Below are 20,310 nucleotides of genomic sequence, written 5' to 3' on the forward strand. Positions count from 1 at the left end.
TATAATATCACATAAAATAATATAATAAACAAACATTTAAAAGAATCTTCCCTGGCTCTCTGGCCTCTGTCCTCTCCTCTATAATCCTTCTCTCCTACTGAAAACGTTACATAGAATGAATTAAAATGAAAGTGCTATTGTTATTGGAATAACTACCCTCACTTATATGTGGCAGGATGCTGTTCTCTTGCCCATTTGCCACCCCCAAACCCCAATCTTCTTAGCCTCACTACTAGGAGGAAATATTGTGCACAATCACACATCAGAATTATCCTATGCAAGGTTATCAAAATGAAACACTAGAGGTTTCTTTGGTTGCATGTGCTCCACTCAAGAATTTGGGGACATGTCCTTGCCCTCCAAGGTCAGCGCTCAGAATGGGACCACTGTCTTGGGATGATGGTTGCAGGATCCCCCAAGAGATACAGCTGAAGGCTAGAAAAACTGGGTGAGGAGAGGAACAATGTATAAGAGAGAAATTCAAGAAGTATGTATATGGGATTCTGTTTCAAGTGTGAACAGATAAGACCTTAACACATATGCTTATATTAAACTCAGTCATTTTGGGGAAAATGCCAGGTGCCCCCTGTGGTGGCCACCCCTAACGTTCTCTAACATACAATTCTCCTCCTGAGTACTCCTCAGCCCCTTTGCAATGAGGTGGGGCCGTTTGGATAGTTCTGGCCAGGGTCTTTGAGTAAAAGCCAAGCCTTCTGGGGACTGTCCACTGTCTCTCCCACTTCCCTGTAGACTAGGAAGGCTGTGTGTTCCCGGTGGCAGGTACAGGATGGAGAACCTCTGTCAGCCTGGACTAAGTCACTCTACGGAGTACAGTTCTATCATGTGGTGATAATTAGCATGAAATAAACATGTGTTTTCCCATGCCACTGTATTTGGGCACCAATTTCTAACCAATCACAGCATAAACAAGCCTACCCTGGTTAGCAGGCATGTAACTTTAGTTGGCTAAAATTTCAAAATTTCTCATTGATGCTCTTTGTGTTGCAGATAGCAGTCCCTGGGCAATGATCCCATATCTAGACAGGAATAGAGCCCTCTGTGAGGAGACACAGCTCTTTTCCTCAAAGAAAAGGGCATGGTCAAATGCGTGGGGCCTGACAGGTGTTACATACCATGTTAATGATGCAACCCTAGCCTACTTCCCTAACCAAGGAGGTGAAAGTCCAGTGCCCAGCTCAGAGGCAAGACTTAAAGCTGTGGTCAGTGGAGGGAAAGTAGGAGCCTCCAGGGCGAAGGTGTACAGCTTCTCCGGTATGGAAACAGTGCTAAGATGTCAAAACTTAAACCTAGGTAAGGGGTGGCGAATTGATATTACAAAGGCCACAAGCTGTGGAAGCAGCTACCATCTGACTCCACAGTACCTTGATTGATATTTGTGACTGGACACTTGGGGAGGATCAGACATTAGGATCAATTAAGATGCAGTTCTTCTGGGCCAAATGGCCAAGGATAATCAGAGAAAATAGTATCTTACACCAAATATACTAAGTGGAAAAAACTGCTCAGCAAAGTAGACTTCAGAAATGATTCTGACCCACAATACCTTAAAATGGGTGTGACTGGCATTGTTTTTCTTTTCAAAATGTACTAAGATACGAGACTCCCTCACTCTCAACTCCCATGCAGCGGCAGATCCTCCAGGCTTCCTAACTCTGTGGTCAGATCCAGTTCACCAAGGGAAAGCTTTTTAGGAATTGATTTTCACAGGAAGGATTTTACTTGGCCAGGGACCACTTCTTATCATCCAGGAGATTTAACAAGATGTTTTCAGGCATATCTAGAAGAGGTGCAGGGCTTCTAACATGGGCTTCTCGGGCCATGTATACAATTAACCAGGAATGAGGCCAGGGATCTCACTGCTTATTTGTTCACCCTGGGAGGAAGCCCTGGTTGCCTAGACTTTCATTCAGGGATCAAGAACAAAGGACAGATGCAAAGACTTGCACAGTATATAGCTGAACAAGGATCAGCATTAGGCAGAATAGGTATCCAGAAATCTACATTGACACTCTGTTAAGGTGCCAGGAATAACAACAAAGTGGAGATAAAAATTCTCTATGGCATGTAGGATTCACAGGCAACACAAACAGGGATCTTTCAGAAAAAGGCTCTGTATCTTGAAGTGGATTCTTTAATGCCGGGCATGGTGGCTCAAGTCTATAATCCTAGGACTTTGGGAGGCCCGAGGTGGAAGGATCACTTGAGCCCAGGAGTTTGAGACCAGCCCAGGCAACAGAGTGAGACCCCTATCTCTACAAAAAAATAGAAAAAAATTAGCCGGGTGTGGTGGTGCATGCTTGTAGTCCCAGCTACTTGGGAGGCTGAGGTGGATCACTTGAGCTCCAGGAGGTCAAGGTTGCTGTGAACCGTGATCGTGCAGTAGCACAATCATTGCTCACTGCACTCCAGCCTGGGTAACAGTGAGACCCTGTGCTGGATGCCGAGCCAGAAAAGTGAAGGTCATGTTCTCAACAATTCTCCATCCACTGAAGAACTATGGTGGTGGGAGTGGGGGCTGAGTGTGGGATTTCCCTAACCCCTAGACAGCAGGGCTCCAAGACAAGTCAGAGAATAGCCTTGCCCTCCCTACATCAGGAACAAAGTGGGGTTAGAGACATTTTTGTTTCAATTGGTGAGATGTTAACAGAGGCTAGTTGAACAGCTGTGATCTACACACATTAATTTCTCAATTTTGATTATTATTATTGTGGTTGTGCAGAAGATAGAGCTAGCTAGATAGATATAGATAGACAGATAGATAGACAGATAGATGATATAGTCTCACTCTGTCACCCAGGCTGGAATGCAGTGGCATGAACATGGCTCACTACAGCCTCCACCTCCTGGTATCAGGCAATCCTCCCACCCCAGCCTCCCAAGCAGCTGGAATTATAGGCATGCACTACCATGACTGGCTATTTTTTTATTATTTTTTGTAGAGATGGGGTCTCACTATGTTGCCCAGGCTGGTCTTGAACTCCTGGCTCAAGTATTCTCCTGGTCTTGGCCTCCCAAAGTGCTGGGATTATAGGTGCGAGCCACCGCACCCAACCTCTGGAGAATACTTTGTAGGAAACAGATATTCAATTCAGTAGTGATGGGACATCATGTGGCAACATGGTTTAGGAAAAAAATTGTTTCTATTGGACTTGGAACTTTTCATTTGTTTGAAATATTTTCCAAAATATTCATAACAGAAAAGGAAGTGGATTCTTACCTCATATTATGAACATATTATTAATATCCCATAAAAATTTTTTTTTTTTTTTTTTTTTTTTTTGAGACGGAGTCTCGCTCGCTCTGTCACCCAGGCTGGAGTGCAGTGGCGCAATCTCGGCTCACTGCAAGCTCCGCCTCCCGGGTTCACGCCATTCTCCGGCCTCAGCCTCCCGAGTAGCTGGGACTACAGGCGCCCGCCACTGCGCCCGGCTAATTTTTTTCTATTTTTTTTAGTAGAGACGGGGTTTCACCATGGTCTCGATCTCCTGACCTTGTGATCCGCCCGCCTCGGCCTTCCAAAGTGCTGGGATTACAGGCGTGAGCCACCGCGCCCGGCAAAAAAATTTTTTTTAAAGAAGGGAAATGTCAGGGCTGGGGAAAGGCTGTGATATATTAGAATAGCTTCGATGGCACTTATTGCTAATGTTCTAATCATTAGTAGAGGGAAGAGTTTATGGGGTTTTCTTAATTGTTTTAATCTATATATGAATTACAAATGTTCTTTCGCTTGTATTAAATACTATATAACAAAAATTTAAAGACTTTATTATTTAGAACAGTTTTATATTTATAGAAATACTGCAGCCAGTTTCCCCCCAATATGAACATCTTATACTAGAATAATACATTTGCCACAATTACGGAACCAGTAGTGATACATTCTTAACTAAAATCCATAATTTATTGATATTTCCTTAGCTTTTACCTAATGTCTTTGGTACAGGATCCCACTCATGACACCACATTACACTTGCTTATGTCTCCTTACGTCCTCATGGCAATGAGTTTCTCAGATTTTTCTTAATGTTTTATGACCTTCACAGTTTTAATGAGTATTGGCCAAGAATTTTGTAGGATGCTCCTCTATTAAAATTTGCCTGATGTTTTTATCATGATTAGAGAGGTGTTGTGAGTTTTTAGGAGGAAGAACAAAGAGAAAAAGTGCCATCTTCACATTATTATATCTACATATGTTTTGGTATGTATAATCAACATGACATCACTCTTGATGTTAACCTTGATCACCTGGCTGAAGAAGTACTTGTCAGGTTTTTCCATTATAAAACTCTTTTCACTGCTTTTTCCATACCGTACTCTTTGGAAAGAAGTCACTAGGCTCAGCCCCACACATGAGGAGTGGAGTGTTATGTTCTACCTCCATGAAGGTGAAGTATCTACATAAATTATTTGAAATGCTTTTACAAGGGAGATTTGTCTCTTCATTTCCCCTTTCTTATTTATTCAATCTCCTTTTATTTATTCAATCATTTATTCATATTGGTATGGACTCATGGGTATATTTCCTAAGGACAGTCATTCTGTTTCTTTTCTAGGTTTTTAGTTAAATGTTTCTTAAGTTAGTTTTCCCATAGGCCTATAGTAAAAAATATTTAAGGATATACTGCTTTCTTTCCATTACATACAAATATATACACATATACACATGCATATATGTAAAATACATGTGTTGTATACACATGTAATACATAGGTATATGGGTTATACACATTTTTAAAAATTTTTACTTTGCTGATTTATTTCTATTACTTTGTATTCCACAAATGATTTGAGATGACTTACAGAAATAAAAACACATACATTATAATAGGTTGGGGGTGGAGAAAATATTAGGAAGAATGAAAAAGTGCTCACAAACAAGATAAAGCCAGGGATACGGGTAGTTTACAAAATGCCTAAGATCCTGTACAGTTTGGGGCCTCAAATTTGGCTGTCAGCCTCCTGGCAGCCAAAACAAAGAGAAAACTATCATCAGTATAAAGCTATCTGAAGCTTTAATAAGTAGTCTCACTTACATTTTTGAAAATAATCTTAAATTTTCTTCATTAGGTTATTTAGAAGAGTGTCTTTTATACGTCCCATGACTAAAGTATTTCTAAAAACTCATTTAAATATACAGAACATTTGAATATTATGCTTTTGATAACCTGGGGTTTTCTTCATCACTAAGAATACTTTATTCAATTTTTGTAAATGAACATTTTAGAAGGTGTTTAAGGAAATAAGTCTGGCCACAAGTAAAACTCCTCAGATGAAAATGTCAGTATGCTGTCATGCAGGAGGCTCTCGGGGCATCAACAGTATTTCACTTAAATTACCATGGTTTGATATCTGGCTTATAGGCTCTGGGATCTGAATTTGTCAATATACTGAGAATAGGCTCGTTTAACTAAACTCAAGAGGTTAATATTTAACACCCAAATTCCAATTTATTTATATACTATGAGAAGTATATCAGAAAACCCCCAGATTCTTGTGTCCTCATTCCTGGCACATTCCCTTCCTCTAATTAAACTACTTGAATTGCCAAACAATCAAACTTCAGCACATTTATTCTTACCTTCAGCAGAACTTATGCAGCTCAGTAAAAGTTAAAGGAACAACAAGGAACCAGAAGAGACATCAGACAAATCAAAATTCAACAGTATTTGAATCTAGCTCAGAGTTATGTATTTATCTCCTAACTGGGCCTGGCCTGGCCAAGGCAGCCAGGGAGTCTTTCCTTTCTGGACAGAGTGCAATCATTTGAATATTTATGGCCTTGCAAAATTCCTGATGAAATTTAATTCCCAATGTAACAGTATTAAGAGTTGAGGCCTTTTAATTACAAGATTGGGCCATGAGGGCTCCATCCTCATGCATGAGATTAGTGTCCTTATAAAAGCACTTAAGGGAGCAAGTTTGTCCCTTCAGCTCTTCTGCCTCATGCAAACACGGTTTGTTCCTTCTGCCATGTGAGGACACAGCAAGAGATGTCATGTTTGAAGCAGAGAGCCCTCACCAGATACCACATCTGTTGGTGTCTTGATCTTAGACTTCCCAGCCTCTAGAATGTTAAGACATAAATGGCTGTTATTATAAATTACCTGGGTAATTTAGGGTATTTTGCTATAGCAGTTGGAACAGACTGAGAGACAGAGCTTTGAATGAATAGCATTTGTTGCTGTGAACCTTTCTCAAGATTCCATGGATAACTAAGCCCTCTTATGAATGGCACAGACCTTCTTTAACTCTTTGCAGATATCTTGCTATTTTTGTTTTCCATTTCGTTGTTAATTCCTGTTCCTTTGTAGATTTGACTTTTCTCTATGACCAATTTTAGAATCTTTGTCTTCAGTATTCCGCAGTTTCACTAAAATGTACTTAAAAGTGGATTTCTTTTTATTTACCATCCTTGAAATATGTTGTATTGCTTCTCTTTGTGAATTCACGTCTTCCATCAATTCTGGAAAATTTTACAGCTCTATTTTTTGATATTGTACATCCATTCTCTGTATTCCCACTTTCTAAAACTTTAATTTTATATAATATATACCTTCTCATTCTAGTCTCCATTCCACATGAACTTATTCGTCTTTATCTTATTGTGGGTAAATTCTCTGATCTATGCTTCCAGCTACTAATTCTTTCTTTGGCTGTATCTAATCTGTTTAATTCAAATAGTTTTTAGTTTCAATTATATATTTCACACTTAAACATTATGTTTGATTTTAAAACACATATGGTCATTTTATAGTCTCTTATTTACTCACCTCTTATAAGGAAATATTAAATATTTAAATATTTTAGCCAGCTATTTTATATTCTGTAACCAGTAATTCCAATATCTGTAGTCCATTTAAATGATTCCAAACCTAAAAGACAACTCCCATATCTATAGTCTGATCCACTGAGTTCACTTTATAACGTAACTCTTCAAGAGCAGTGTTATCACTGCTCATTATCCAATTCTTGAAGGAAACTTGTAACAGTACATTCTCTTTTTACATATGTTCATTTTTTCTGCTTTGCTGTTTAAGTCCTCTACGACCTTGTTTGTTTACATTATCTATAAGGCAGAGCTATGAGAATTCCTCAATAATTGTAATTATGTCCTTTAATTTTTAATGTCTAAATTTCATTATGCATTTTTATGTCATTTGGTACAGCTTGTGCATTATACTTGTTATTAATATGAAATTCTCTTACCTTAATTTTCTTTTTACTTGCTTTAAATTCTTAGTCCAGTGTTAATATTGCTACTCCTGATTTCTGGAGAGGCAGTGTAGTGTCTTTAAACATGCCTCAGTCAGACTTAAATCTAAATTCAAATCATGTTTCCATAATTTATTTACTAGTTTTTAGTAATCCCTCTGGGCTTTAGTCTTCTTATCTGTCAACTGAGGTTAATAATACCTACCTCATATAATTATAGATATGTCATATTAGTGAGTATATGAAAATTGCTTGGCACATGGTAGACATCCAACAGATCACAGTTATTTTTGTCTCCCCAGTACATCTGTGCCCTTTCTTCTTTAAATCTATAGTGTTATTTACAAAATAGGAATATTTTGTAGATGGCATATCATTAGCTTTGCAGTTTGAGTCTACATTTTAAAGATAAAAACCTATTTTCATTTATTGTAATGATCACAACCTTTGTCTTCATTTAATTTTCTTGTTTCCTTTCCATCTTTTGCTGTACAGACTTAGTTTCTTTGCCTTTTTTTTTTTTTTTTTTTTTTTTGCATTGATATGAATAGTTTCACTAATTCCACTCGTGGTTACTGTAAACATTCTTAAAACTTTGTTTTATGGGATTATCAGAATAACAAAATAATGTAGTCCCTTTATGGACTATAAGTAATTTAATGCTTTTCTTTCCCTATTTCATATCCCCATATTTGGCACAATAATTTAATTCACTTACTTCATTATTTTGTTTTGCATTGTATTTTACATCTACATTTACACTATTAACTTACTTGTACATACTTAAATGGTTTTGGTGTGAAAAAGCAGCTTCTGACCTAGCATTCACACTATGTGGTAGTGTTCTCCTGCTGAACATTTAACAATTCTCAAATCTCTAACATCAGATGAGGTCACCGTAATCCGGATAAAATGAGATACTGTAATCATGCCTGAGCACAGACAAAAACAAAGTCACTATGCAAACCATAAATAGCCAACCTCTTCTTGTGGCTAACATGGATGACTGTTGCTTCTTTCCTTTCCTCCCATCCACAACACAAAAATTAAGATACCCAATTGCAAAATCACTCCCACTTTCTGACAGCACTCACTCAATCCAGAAGAAACCCGTGCTTGCTTCAGCCCTCCTTAAAATTAGCTACATGTGCTCAAATTCTTAGCAAGCCCCTCCTTACACCTTCCCACGGAGAAGCACCTATAGACCCCAGTGGTGTGCAGTCTCTCTTGCTGCAGCAAGCATCAATAAAAACTAATTTTGATTACAATTATGCCCTGGTGATCTTTGATGACATCAACAAATGATGAGCATCAACAGATGTTTGCTGCAGAATTTTCTACCATCACCTACTCCCCAATCGTAAAGTTTCGAATTATCTCTCTCTGATACCCTGTCCCCTGGTTGGACTATCAGCCCTATTAAGACTCAAGCCGGACAGCTTTCTCTTGTGCCTGGAATATGGCAGGCTCATAATTAGATGAGGAAAGGATGAATGTTTTTCTCTTACGCATTTCTATAACTATTTTAGAGGGAAATTAGAAGACGATTAAGTAGTTTGTACTGGGCCTACTTGTCTTGATTTTTTGGAAACTGTATAATTTTGACTAATTTCTGCACATCAGGATCTGTAATTGTTATTTTTATATCAATAAAAAATACCTCTAATAATTCTATTGATTACATAAAATGAAAATAACTTGGCTAACGCTCACAACTATGTAAAAAAATGCATTGGAGAGACACAAAAGAAATACATGAAAACATTGGCAGCAGCTACCTTTAGGTGATAGAACTGTGGGTTAATTTTACTCTTCTCTGTATTTTCCAAATTTTCTGAAGTCACTATGATTGCATTTTAACAACGGTTAAAAGTATTGATTTCCATACTCACAGGAGAAAAACAGCTATGCCTAGAAACTGGTCTCTAAAACATTTCTCACAGTAGAGAGGCTCAAATGTCATGAATGTGTGAATACTACTAACAAGTCAAAAAACGGTTTTGTAATGTGTTCAAGCCACATTATCCTAGAGGTTAACTGCTCAGTAGAATCTCACAAAGAGTCAGAGGACAAAGCCATTAGTGTGAAGAAACAGTAAAATCATAAAAAAGAAGAGTCAGGACAAGAAATACCTGAAGCAAAATGACACAAAATGAATGTACTATAAATTATGGATGAAAGTAACAGGGTGAGGAAATCAGAGCATAAACAAGTTTGGGCGTGCCTGCTCTACCTCTTTGTCACTTAATTAACTCAAGTCTTCTACTACCAACAGTGTTCTCACACAGTGAATCCTCGAAATAATATCACCACTCCCTTCAACCACAATCAATCAATAAAATGCAAAAAAAAAAAAAAAAAGATTGTACTTAAACACTATTGGAGAAGGAATGAATAAATGCATTAATTTCTACTACTACTATTTGTTTATGCTAAATTGTAAACTAAAATTCTTAATTCCATCATGGTCTTATATAATATACAGAGTGGATGGTTTCTTGTTTTTACTCCCCCTACCTTAAACCCCAATCCATTTCCCCTTCCTAACAGCACCCTGAATTTCCAATCCTCCCACAACTGTTAGCTATATGCTTTGTGTGATACTTACTTCACACTCAAACACAGGATATCCTAGGGAAGTATTAATAAATAAAATTCAATCAGAGTCAATGATGAGATGTTTCTAGGATTTCTGGAAAATATATGCTCTTTTAGTCTGTCCTTGCGCTGGATGGAAGATCTGAGGATGTAAGTGTGGAATTTTCACATCCTGTCAAGAACCTGGCATTACAGGAGAGGTTTTTTATTTGTTGAAGACAAGGTCTTGCTCTGCTGCCCAGGCTGGACTGCAGTGATGTGATCATGGCTCACTGCAGTTTGACCTCATGGGCTCAAGTGATCTTCCCACCCCAGCCTGCTGAGTAGCTGGGACTACAGGCATGTGGCACCACACCCAGCTGATCTGTTTTTAAATTTTTTCTGTAGAGACAAGGTCTCACTATATCGCCTCAGCTGGTCTCAAACTCCTGGGCTCAAGCTATCCTCCCAACCCAGCCTCCCAAAGTGTTTTGATTACAGGTGTGAGCCACCGTGCCGGGCTAAGAGTTCTGTATAGAGTTTGAGGGCAAAACCAGCACTAAGGAAGGCAGAGTGGAGATGAGTCCTTGCTAACATTGGGTGAGCTGCTCGATTTAAACTGAACCAAAGCTAGAGCTACCTCTAATTTTCTCAGTTATGTCATTCAAAAATTTTTCTTTGCTGCTTAAGTCACTTGAAGTTAGATTTCTGTCACATGTATCTGTTAAATTCCTGATTAATATTAATATATAAATAAAAGTTTCTTAACTCAGTGAATTTACTCTGAAGTGACAACTACACATGTATTTTGGTAAAGAAATATACCAAGTGTGTTCACTTGGTAATCATCCAATAAGCAGCACATGTATAATCTGCCTACTTTACCATATGGATGTTATTGCTTATGTTCAAAATGTCAGGTTCATGAAAAGGGGCGGGGAAAAGAAATGCTGTTGTATATGTTAAGCCATCAATATACAAATCACACTGCTTTCTAATTAAAAAAAAAAAAAAAAAAAGGCTTATCATAAATAGTCTATTAGATCAGAGTTCCAGGTCCAGCTGAGGTCAAAATCTCCTCTAAAGCTCCTTGCACCCAGGAGGCACCTCAACGAATACCTGTTTTTAAATAAGTAAACTTTGGGGTTTGTTGTTGAAACCTTAAAGAAAAATACGACTCTTACTTACTCACAGGGGACTTATAATTTATAAGGCAAGCAAGATAAAGACAGGGCCATCATAGGTGTAATTCTAAAAGTGAGAATAGGAAAAGCAAGTTATGGTTAAAAAAATGGATGAGATGAAATTGGATCTGCCATTAGGATAAAAAATAATTCATGTGACAGAACTAGGAAACTCTTAGGTGGAAAAGATCCCACAAAACCCCTAAATCATATTTAATGTTAGTGGCAGAGAATCTCATAAATGTCTAGAGAATCTCATAAATGTCTGAAGAACAAAACACAGTTTGTATTATGCTCACACTAAGGCATTTTATTAGCTGGCTTTACAACTTAAATAATATCTTGGCTTTCAAAGGAACAGCTTCCACTAATTCCAAATTAAACTTTCACAAGTTTACTTGTTTGGGGAGGGACATTCTTATGGTCACCACAAAATACCTTTATTATAACCTTTCCCAAATCTTTTCTTAGCGTTAACCGGGAAAAAAAAAAAAGCTTAGGTCAAATATCAACTGCCTGAAAAACCCAGTTAAGTTACTTTTCCTTAAAACATGTGCAGTATAATTGAATCAAAAGAGAAAACTGCAAATACATTGTGCTTTGGCCAGAAGTAGAGTTCATTTCATGATGATTCAGTATCTTCGGATACTATTTTTGACACTTGCCATAAATCTCAGCGAAGTAAATCCATTTACTAACATTTCAAAGGGAAAGTTGTTTTTAACATTAGCCTTTCTTTGCCAGTTGGCAACTTATAATTTTTGCAGAGGTGATTATTAATACTTCTTTGCAGCTAATTTTAGCTTTAATTTTTCCTCTCATCTAAAAAAATATCAATTGCACATTGTTCCTTTGACTTAATGACTGGATTCTTTGAAACAGAGGTTAGCTATTTCACTGTATCCGGAAACACGGCAGAAATTCTGACCCATCATTCTTTTATCTGTTAAAGCAAAAAAAAAAAAGACATTTGCTATCATTTAATCAATCACATTATAAGAACAACAACGGGAAAATTACAGTGAAAGAATTATTATATCAAGAGAAAATCTTTTTATTTGTTCTGCAACTTTCTTCCTTTCCTAGTCATGCTATTTCTGCAATTTACTATACTCTCTCCATTATTCTCCACAAACAACTCTATCTTATTTTTAGAATGCTCTTTTAGAAAGAATGCCTTGATAGATTAAATGTGATGTTGATGACATCAGCTACCATATTGGATGCTTCATATGTGCCGACTGCTGTGCCGAGTTCTTTGCACGTTATCATTTCATTTCGCAACAACTCTAGGAGGTAGATTCTATTATCCTATTTTTATACTGAAGGAGGTAAATTGAAGAAGAAATGCATTTATGCTGCTAAAAGTTGGTGGAGCAAGAACACAAACGGGTAGTGTAACTCTGAAAGCTGTTTTCGTCACCTCCACCCCACACCGCCTTCCATATGCATTTTACTTAAATGATGTATATAGAGTTTCTTGGTGCTTTAGCAACTTAAAAGAAAGACCTTTCATGATATGTGTAACTCACTTCGGATGCAATTTAAAGAGTATGTTATATCCAATTAAATGAACTAGTTTTAGGCAGAAAACAATCATGTGGAGTAATGAAGTACCCTTTAAAATTCATAAGATTCATATTAATTATGATAATGTAGAAGAAATTAAATCACTGAAATTTTCTGGTTCATTTCTGGCTATTTTCTCCAGCAATTAGAATTTAATATAAATTCTAATTTCTTATTCTAATAGCATAGCTGTGTTTCCTTTAAGCCATAAAATCTCATTGAAGATTTTACCAATCTTCCAAATATAACTCTATCCCTTAAAGGACCACTACAACCTAAAATGCGTAAGGCCTCTCCTCATCAATGCTTCTTCTTTCATTCCCTCAATGCTTTCTTTTCATTCCTAAAAGGTAAAAAAGAAAAGGCATCATAACTATGGATATATAATGAGTCACTTTAAAATACCTCAGTGACAACACCAGCAGCTATTGTAGAACCACCGTAACGTAGCATGAACCTCCCCAGCTCTTTAAAGTCTTTATACAGCTCAAGAGCTATTGGTCTTTGTGTCTGCAGCTCTACCAATGCATTCTGGCCTTTAGTCAAAAACCTATTCAGACAAAAAAAAGAACAAATGAATATATGATAGACGTGAATAAACGTAATAATGACAACCTGAAAAACAAATATTTCACATTTAACCAACATATCAACTGTGTCTTTCAAAACCAAGAAAAATATTTTTTAAATAAAAATATATGTCTTTGGACTTTCTGCTTTAGTTGAAAGAAATGAGGAGTAATTCTAGATTTAAGAAACATTAGGTAGTTCATTTTTACCAGTCTTCCAAATATAACTCTATCCCTTACAGGACCACCATAGCCTAAAATGCTTAGGGCCCCTCCTCATGAAAGAAATGCTTTTTCTTTCATTCCCTCAAGAAAGTGAGTTCAATTATCTAATAAAGAAAATTATACTAAGGCTTATTTCTATGAAAAAAGTATTTGCAAAGCGGAATATAATGCCCTATGTCTTTCCTAGTAAAACTGTAATTTGGAGAATATGTATTAGGAAGTTATCTGTAAAGAGGACAATCAATCTGCTGTTGCTAAGATTACCCTCAATCAAGCAAGCAATCTCTCTGTTTCCCCACACAGGAATAATAGTTCCTTAGCAGAGTTCAGGACAAAAATCACATAAGTAGCTTTTCCACAATATGATACTTGTAAAATATGAAGGAAGACTGGGCATGGATCAGACTGTAAATGGTTTCATAAAAATAAGTAGACAAAAAATCTCTAGGGTAGGTCCTGCTCAGACTTAGTGAGAGAGGCAGAACCTAAAAAGGGACATTTTGGAATTGTTTTCTAATTTAATTTTGATGTACTCTAGAAGTATAGTGGACAGAAATCATAAACTCTCCTTTTGAAAGATTAGTTCAGGGGCAGACAGACTAAAAGAAGGTTCTAAAAAAATACACCAAAAATTCCAAATATCAGTTTCGGACAATTTCAGGCTTAAGTTCATTCCTTAGGAAGGAGAGCATCTAATACATACATGGCTTGTTCCTAATTTAGTTTCTAAAACATTAAATTCCATACTGCATAATCAAGAGCCTACAACGTACCTGAACAGGAATGAAAGGGAAAAGCCAAACAGCTGTGCAAAATAAAAGGATAAAGCTACAAATAAGGTGACAGGGAACACAAACATGAGAATATATGTTAAACTCTACCATCATTGAGCTAGGATTTTGTAGCAGAAGCATGGAGGGGAAGACTCAGGATTATATATGATGAGCCAATTTCAGACTGAAAATTCTGTATCAATTGTCTGGGTCAAACAACCTGGCTCCTGAACAAAAGAATGTAAGCTATGTAAACCAACTGACCAGGTTAGAATCCTGCCTCTATCACTTGAGCTTTGTGTCACTTGCTAGATGCTTCACAGGACTGCTAAGAATATACATCATGTGAAAGCATTCACAATACAACCTAAAAAATAGTGGCCCTCAAGAAATGTTAGTCGTATAGTTATATCGTGTTTCTCAGAACATTATGGCAAACACTCATGCCAGAAGCTAAAGACTCAGGTTAAATATAAAGATCTACCTTTAGAAGAGAGGTAAAGTAGCCCTTCCTCCTAACAGTGAAACAGGCAAGGGTTTAGAGCAATGTAAGATTTCCTCTTCCACTTGCAGTCAGCCTATTAACCCACTACCCACATTTGGCCTCTTCTGCAGGTGTAAAAGATGAGGACCACCAAGGACAGAAAAAAGGGGACTTGGGATGTTATTGGAAAAGACGTTGGAAGGGAAACCCCAAAGCTAAAGCAGCCAAACCAAATTGCAATTAGCCTTAACTTGGATTAGGGTAAGAAATCTTTTTTTTCTTTTTTTTTCGGGGGGGATGGAGTTTCACTCTTTTGCCCAGGCTGAAGTGAACTGGCGCGATCATCGCTCACTGCAACCTCCGCCCACCGGGTACAAGGGATTCTCCTGCCTCAGACTCCTGAGTAGCTGGGATTACAGTTGTGAGCCACCACACACAACTAATTTTTGTATTTTTAGTATAGACAGGGTTTCATCATGTTGGCCAAGCTGGTCTCAAACTCCAGACCTCAGGTGATCCGCCTGCCTCTGCCTCCCAAAGTGCTAGGATTACAGGCATGAGCCACCATGCCCGGCCAAGAAATCTATTTTGTAACATTCATCTCCAGTTTTGTATTTTGTTTTTATTTACATACTTAGTTTCTGAGGAAGTACTTAAAAAATCCCAATCTTGTCCTAGCCAAAGGGAAAGTGTCACACCTAGGCCTGGACATTAATGCTAATCAGCAGGCCCAACAGGATGCTGATCACCTCAACGTAAGGCTCCACGTGGACTATGAGCAAAAAACAAAAACAAAACCAAAAAAAAACTTTCCAGATGGGAAAAGAGCAGGCACTACAGAGTGTGTAGATTATTTTCTTCTTAGCTTAGCGTAGGGAATGATCTTATTAAGGAGGTGACAAGAAAGTTAAACACGCAGTAGAAATTTGGAACCAGTGTCTAGACATACTTTTTAAAACGTAGGTCTGGTTTTTGAAATGCCCTTATTTTCACATCATCAGTATCTACGGCTTGAAATGTACATACATATATAAGCTTATATTTACGTTTATTTATAATTCACATCCTCCACCACCACACATAACAGAAATTATATCTAGCATTCATATCTAAACAAAAGCTTAAATACTTGCTTGTTTTTATGTTTGTTTTAATCTAGTCCTTGAAAAAAATAATTTCTGGAACAAGTAAAAATGGGTTTCACTTACCACAAAGAGAAATACTACACAAATGAGCTAATCATTAAAAAATTGGCTTAAATTGCTTATCATTTCTGTATTAAAACACTCACTTAGGCTTTTTCTTTGTGACTTCACCCGTGCTTTTGTTTAAGACACTAATCAATCGTTTAATAACGGCGGGTTCACTGACAGTTTGGTAGTGTAACAGCACCTAAAACAAAAAAAAATTATAACATAAAAATCTGCATAGTATCGCTGTCCTTTTCTTTTGGCACTTACACTTAATTATCTTCAATTCAGTGCTACTGCTTGGAGTCTTTCAGGATCTCCAGTTGCTTCCTCTAAGTCCCACCACTCTAATCAGGTGGTTACTTAACTTACTAAGGGGAAAAAAGTCATGAGAGGCATTTCAAATTTCTACTGCACCAATTGCTGTATCAACTTAGCTCACTGCATAACCTGTCAGCTTTTTCCTCTGTACAGATGGAGGGTAACAACATCTTAGGGTTGTTGTAAAGATTAAGTAAGATAATTCGTCATTTAGAACAAATGTTTTTGTCATTTTTATTATTATAAGTAGTAGGGAAAGAACCTGGGATTGAATCTCAACTCTTTCTCTTCTATCTGTCTGTACCTCAGTTTCCTCAAGTGTAAAATAAGTAGGCTTTTATAGTGTTATGACGAAAATTAAATAGGATCAGACACAGTGCCTGCCATGGTAGATGTTCAACGAATATGAATTGTCTCATACAAATTAGAGAGGGGGATAATACCATATTCACAGTAATTAATGTATTCATTGTTGAATAAGAATATTATAATAAATCAGAGGTAAAGAGGAAGGACACTAACATTTTTAACTACACTGGGTACAAGCATTGTATGATACGATTTATAAGTTCTATTTAATTTATGCGGCAGCTGAGTAGGCCCTGAAGTCAGACAGACCTGGGTTCAAATCACCTCTAGTTGTGTGAACTTTGGGGCAAGTTCTTTTTTTTTGGAAGCAGAGTCTTGCTCTGTTGTCCAGGCAGGAGTGCAGTGGTGCAATCTCAGCTCACTGCAACTTCTACCTCCCAGGTTCAGGCAATTCTCCTACCTCAGCCCCTAGAGCAGCTGGGATTACAGGTGCACGACACCACACCCAGCTAGCTTTTGTACTATAGTACAGACGGGGTTTCACCATGTTGGCCAGGCTGGTCTCGAACTCCTGACCTCAGGTGATCTGCCTGTCTTGGCCTCCCAAAGTGCTGGGATTACAGGCATAACCCATTGTGCCTGGCCTGGCACAATTTCTTTAACAATCTTCCACCCCTAAAATCCCCAGCCTCTGGTTCCTTATCACTGAAATGAGGAAAATCAGATAATGTTATTTTAAAGTGGTGCCTGGCACATGGCAAGCATTCAGTTAACTGATGGTCTTATATATTAGCTATTATTTCCATGTTTTATATGTAAGGAAAATTAAAATCAAAAAGGTTAAGCAATTTAACGTGGCCATGATGCTACGTGTAGAGCTGAATTTTAGGCTTATGTCAGTTGAAACTACAAATTGAAAGCTCTTCCCACTTGAGTTTACAAGGAGGCCTATAGAAATCATACAAATGGAACCTTTCGCTTCATGAAGATGAAGCTAAGGTTTGGATACACCCTAATCCAAACCAGAACACTGATTGACTATCCTCGCTCAAATAATAAGTGTGCAATAAGCATGAAGCGTGTAATATGTCTACAGTTTGGAGGTATTGGAAAGACCAATTCCCAGGACATATCAGAACTATCAAAGTTTCATTGGTTTATAAGGACCATTTAATGCTGTTTGTAGAAACACTGACACTTCTACTCTGGAATTTCCTAGCCAAAATAGTTTGCACATTCAGAAAACAGAAATGCAAGAGGGGCTGTAGATGCACAATCCTAGACTTTGGGAACTTTCTAAACCAACTCATTCAATTTAAAAAAACAAAACAAAACAAAAAGGCACAGCTGAGCCTCCATTACTCCAAAAAGACAAAAGTGGTTTTATTTTTCAATGGCACTTGAGGAGTCAGAACTAGAAAGATTCCAAAAGAATTAAAAACTGACTACTGGGGGTGAAAAACTTGCCACAACGCATGGCAAAGTGGTGAGAAACACCTCTGTGCATTCAAAGCATTCAGGTCTTAACCAGTATCAACATAACATAAATATAAGTCTAAGTATCTAAGAAACATTTCTTTTGTAACAAACAACTTATGTAAACAAGGAGGATTCACTTCGCTTAGCCAAGGTGTGACAAAGGAACTGGAACCAATCTCCATGGCCAAATTTGAAAGAACAGAAGCACACAAACCTAATTAAGTTCTTTCTACCCTTGGTGAGCTATGTGTGCATTCCAGGTAAAATCAGGGTGAACAAAGGATGGGTGGTGGCAGCATGAAGTTAGGTCTCATATGTCTTTTTATCTCCTCAGTATCTTGCAAATAGTAGCTCAAACAAATTATTACGCGAAAATAATAGAGAGAAGTGACTGTACACTATCTCAACATTTTAATTCAGATTATATATAATCAAAGTAATCTATAATTCAAAGCAATGTGCGGCATAGTGTAATAGGAAAAAAAAGCACTGGATTTCAGAGTAAAGGTAACGAATAAGGAGTCCTGGCTTAATCACTTATTATTCATATAGGACAACTTCTCGGAGGGTTCAATTCCTTAACTACAAATGGGAACCATACTAATACAGGTCCACAATCACTTACCTGCAATTCCCAAGTCCCAAAAGACTGAAAATCTGAAGTTTTTTCCTAAGTCTGTAACAAGCCCATTTAAGTGCAAAACCAGACTTGAAGTGAGGCAATGTACAGATCTTAATTTATCTCAGTTAGTGTTAATAAGTTCTGGTGCAGAAACATTAATATTTTGATTTTAGAGTGTTGTTCCCTTCTGTTGTGTAACTTTATGCATTATTTACCTTTCTAAAGTTCTAACATTTCTGAGTTCTAAAACCATTGGCCTAAAGGGTGTCCGGTAAAGGCTGGGATTCTAGACTTCATGTAGTGTTATGAGAATCAAATTATCTAGTGTTTTATAAACTCAAATGGGCTACATAATCTGTTAGGTGGCCAAATAGATTACTTTCCTTAATTATCTGGATAACCTGTATTTTAAAAATATTAACAAATACATAGTCAATTGGTTTTCAACAAGGGTACCAGGACCATTCAATAGGGAAAGAACAGTCTTTTCAACTCATGGTGCTGGGAAAATTGGATATCCATATGCAAAACAATGAAGTTCTACCTTACATATGTACAAAAATTAACTGAGAATGGATCAAAGACCTAAATATAAAAGCAAAAACAACAAAACTCTTAGAAGAGAACATAGCACAAAAGCTTTATGACATTGGATTTGGCAATGATTTCTTGGATAATCACCAAAAACATAGGCAACAAAGGAAAAAATAAACTGTACTTCAACCAAATTAAAAACTTTCGTGCAGCAAAGGACACTATCAAGAGAATTAAAAGGCAGCCTAGAGAATAGGAGAAAATATCTGCAAATCATGTATGTAATAGGGGATGATATTAAGAATTTCTATTAATAACAACACAACCTAATTCAAAATGTGCAAAGGATTTAAAAAGACATTTCTCAAAGATATACAAATGGCTAATAAGCACATGAAAAGATGTTCAGCATCTAATTAGAGAAATGCAAATTGAAACCACCATAAGACACCACTTAACAACTATTAGTTTGCCTATTATATTTTTAAAAATCCCTCTCCCACACCCCACTCCTAGAAAACTTGTTATTTAATGTGTTGACAAGGAAGTAGAGAAAAAAGAACCCTTATGCACTGCTGGTGGGAATGTAAAATGGTAGAGCCCCTGTGGAAAATGGTTTAGCAGTTCCTCAAAAAGTTAAACATAGAATTACCATATGATCCAGCAATTCCACTCCTAGGCATATGCCCAAAAGAAAGGAAAGCATGAATCCCAATAGATACTTGTACATCCGTTTTCACAGCAGCATTATTCATAACAGCCAAAAGATGGAAATAACCCAAATGTGCATCAACAGATAAATGGATTTTTAAAAGGTGGTATATACATGCAATGGAATGTTATTCAGGCTTAAAAAGGGATGAAATTCTGATACACACTACAACACGGACAAACCATGAAAACAATTTGCTAAGTGAAATAAGCCAGACACAAAAGGACAAATATTGTATGATTCCACTTACATAAGGAACCTAGAACAGGCAAATTCACAGAGAAAGTAAGTAGAAGAATGGTTACCAGGGGATACCAAGAGCAAATAATGGGAAGTTACTGTTTAATGGGTACAGATTTTCAGTTTGGGATGTTGAAAAAGTTCTGCAGATGAATAGTAGTGATGACTGGCTGGGCGCAGTGGCTCAACGCCTGTAATCCCAGCACTTTGGTAGGCCAAAGCTGGTGGATCACCTAAGGTCAGGAGTTCGGGATCAGCCTGGCCAACAAGGTGAAACCCCGTCTCCATT

The 20,310-nt window shown here is 37.3% G+C and overlaps 1 protein-coding gene across 2 annotated transcripts in view; it reads right to left on the minus strand.

Annotated features, from left to right (window-relative positions):
• Positions 1-11,277: 11,277 nt before the first annotated feature.
• The window catches only part of HBS1L (HBS1 like translational GTPase), a 93,872-nt gene continuing 84,839 nt past the window's right edge, over positions 11,278-20,310 (minus strand). For both annotated transcript variants that reach the window (XM_001099850.5, XM_015137402.3), the window contains 3 exons: positions 15,906-16,006; positions 12,969-13,113; positions 11,278-11,937 (listed from right to left, as the gene is read on the minus strand). In XM_001099850.5, the coding sequence (XP_001099850.4) occupies positions 11,926-11,937; positions 12,969-13,113; positions 15,906-16,006 (258 nt within the window). In that variant the 3' untranslated portion in view covers positions 11,278-11,925. The remainder of the gene's footprint in view (positions 11,938-12,968; positions 13,114-15,905; positions 16,007-20,310) is intronic.

Source organism: Macaca mulatta, chromosome 4 (genome assembly GCF_049350105.2).
Source record: "Macaca mulatta isolate MMU2019108-1 chromosome 4, T2T-MMU8v2.0, whole genome shotgun sequence".
In the NCBI taxonomy this organism is placed as follows: Eukaryota; Metazoa; Chordata; class Mammalia; order Primates; family Cercopithecidae; genus Macaca; species Macaca mulatta.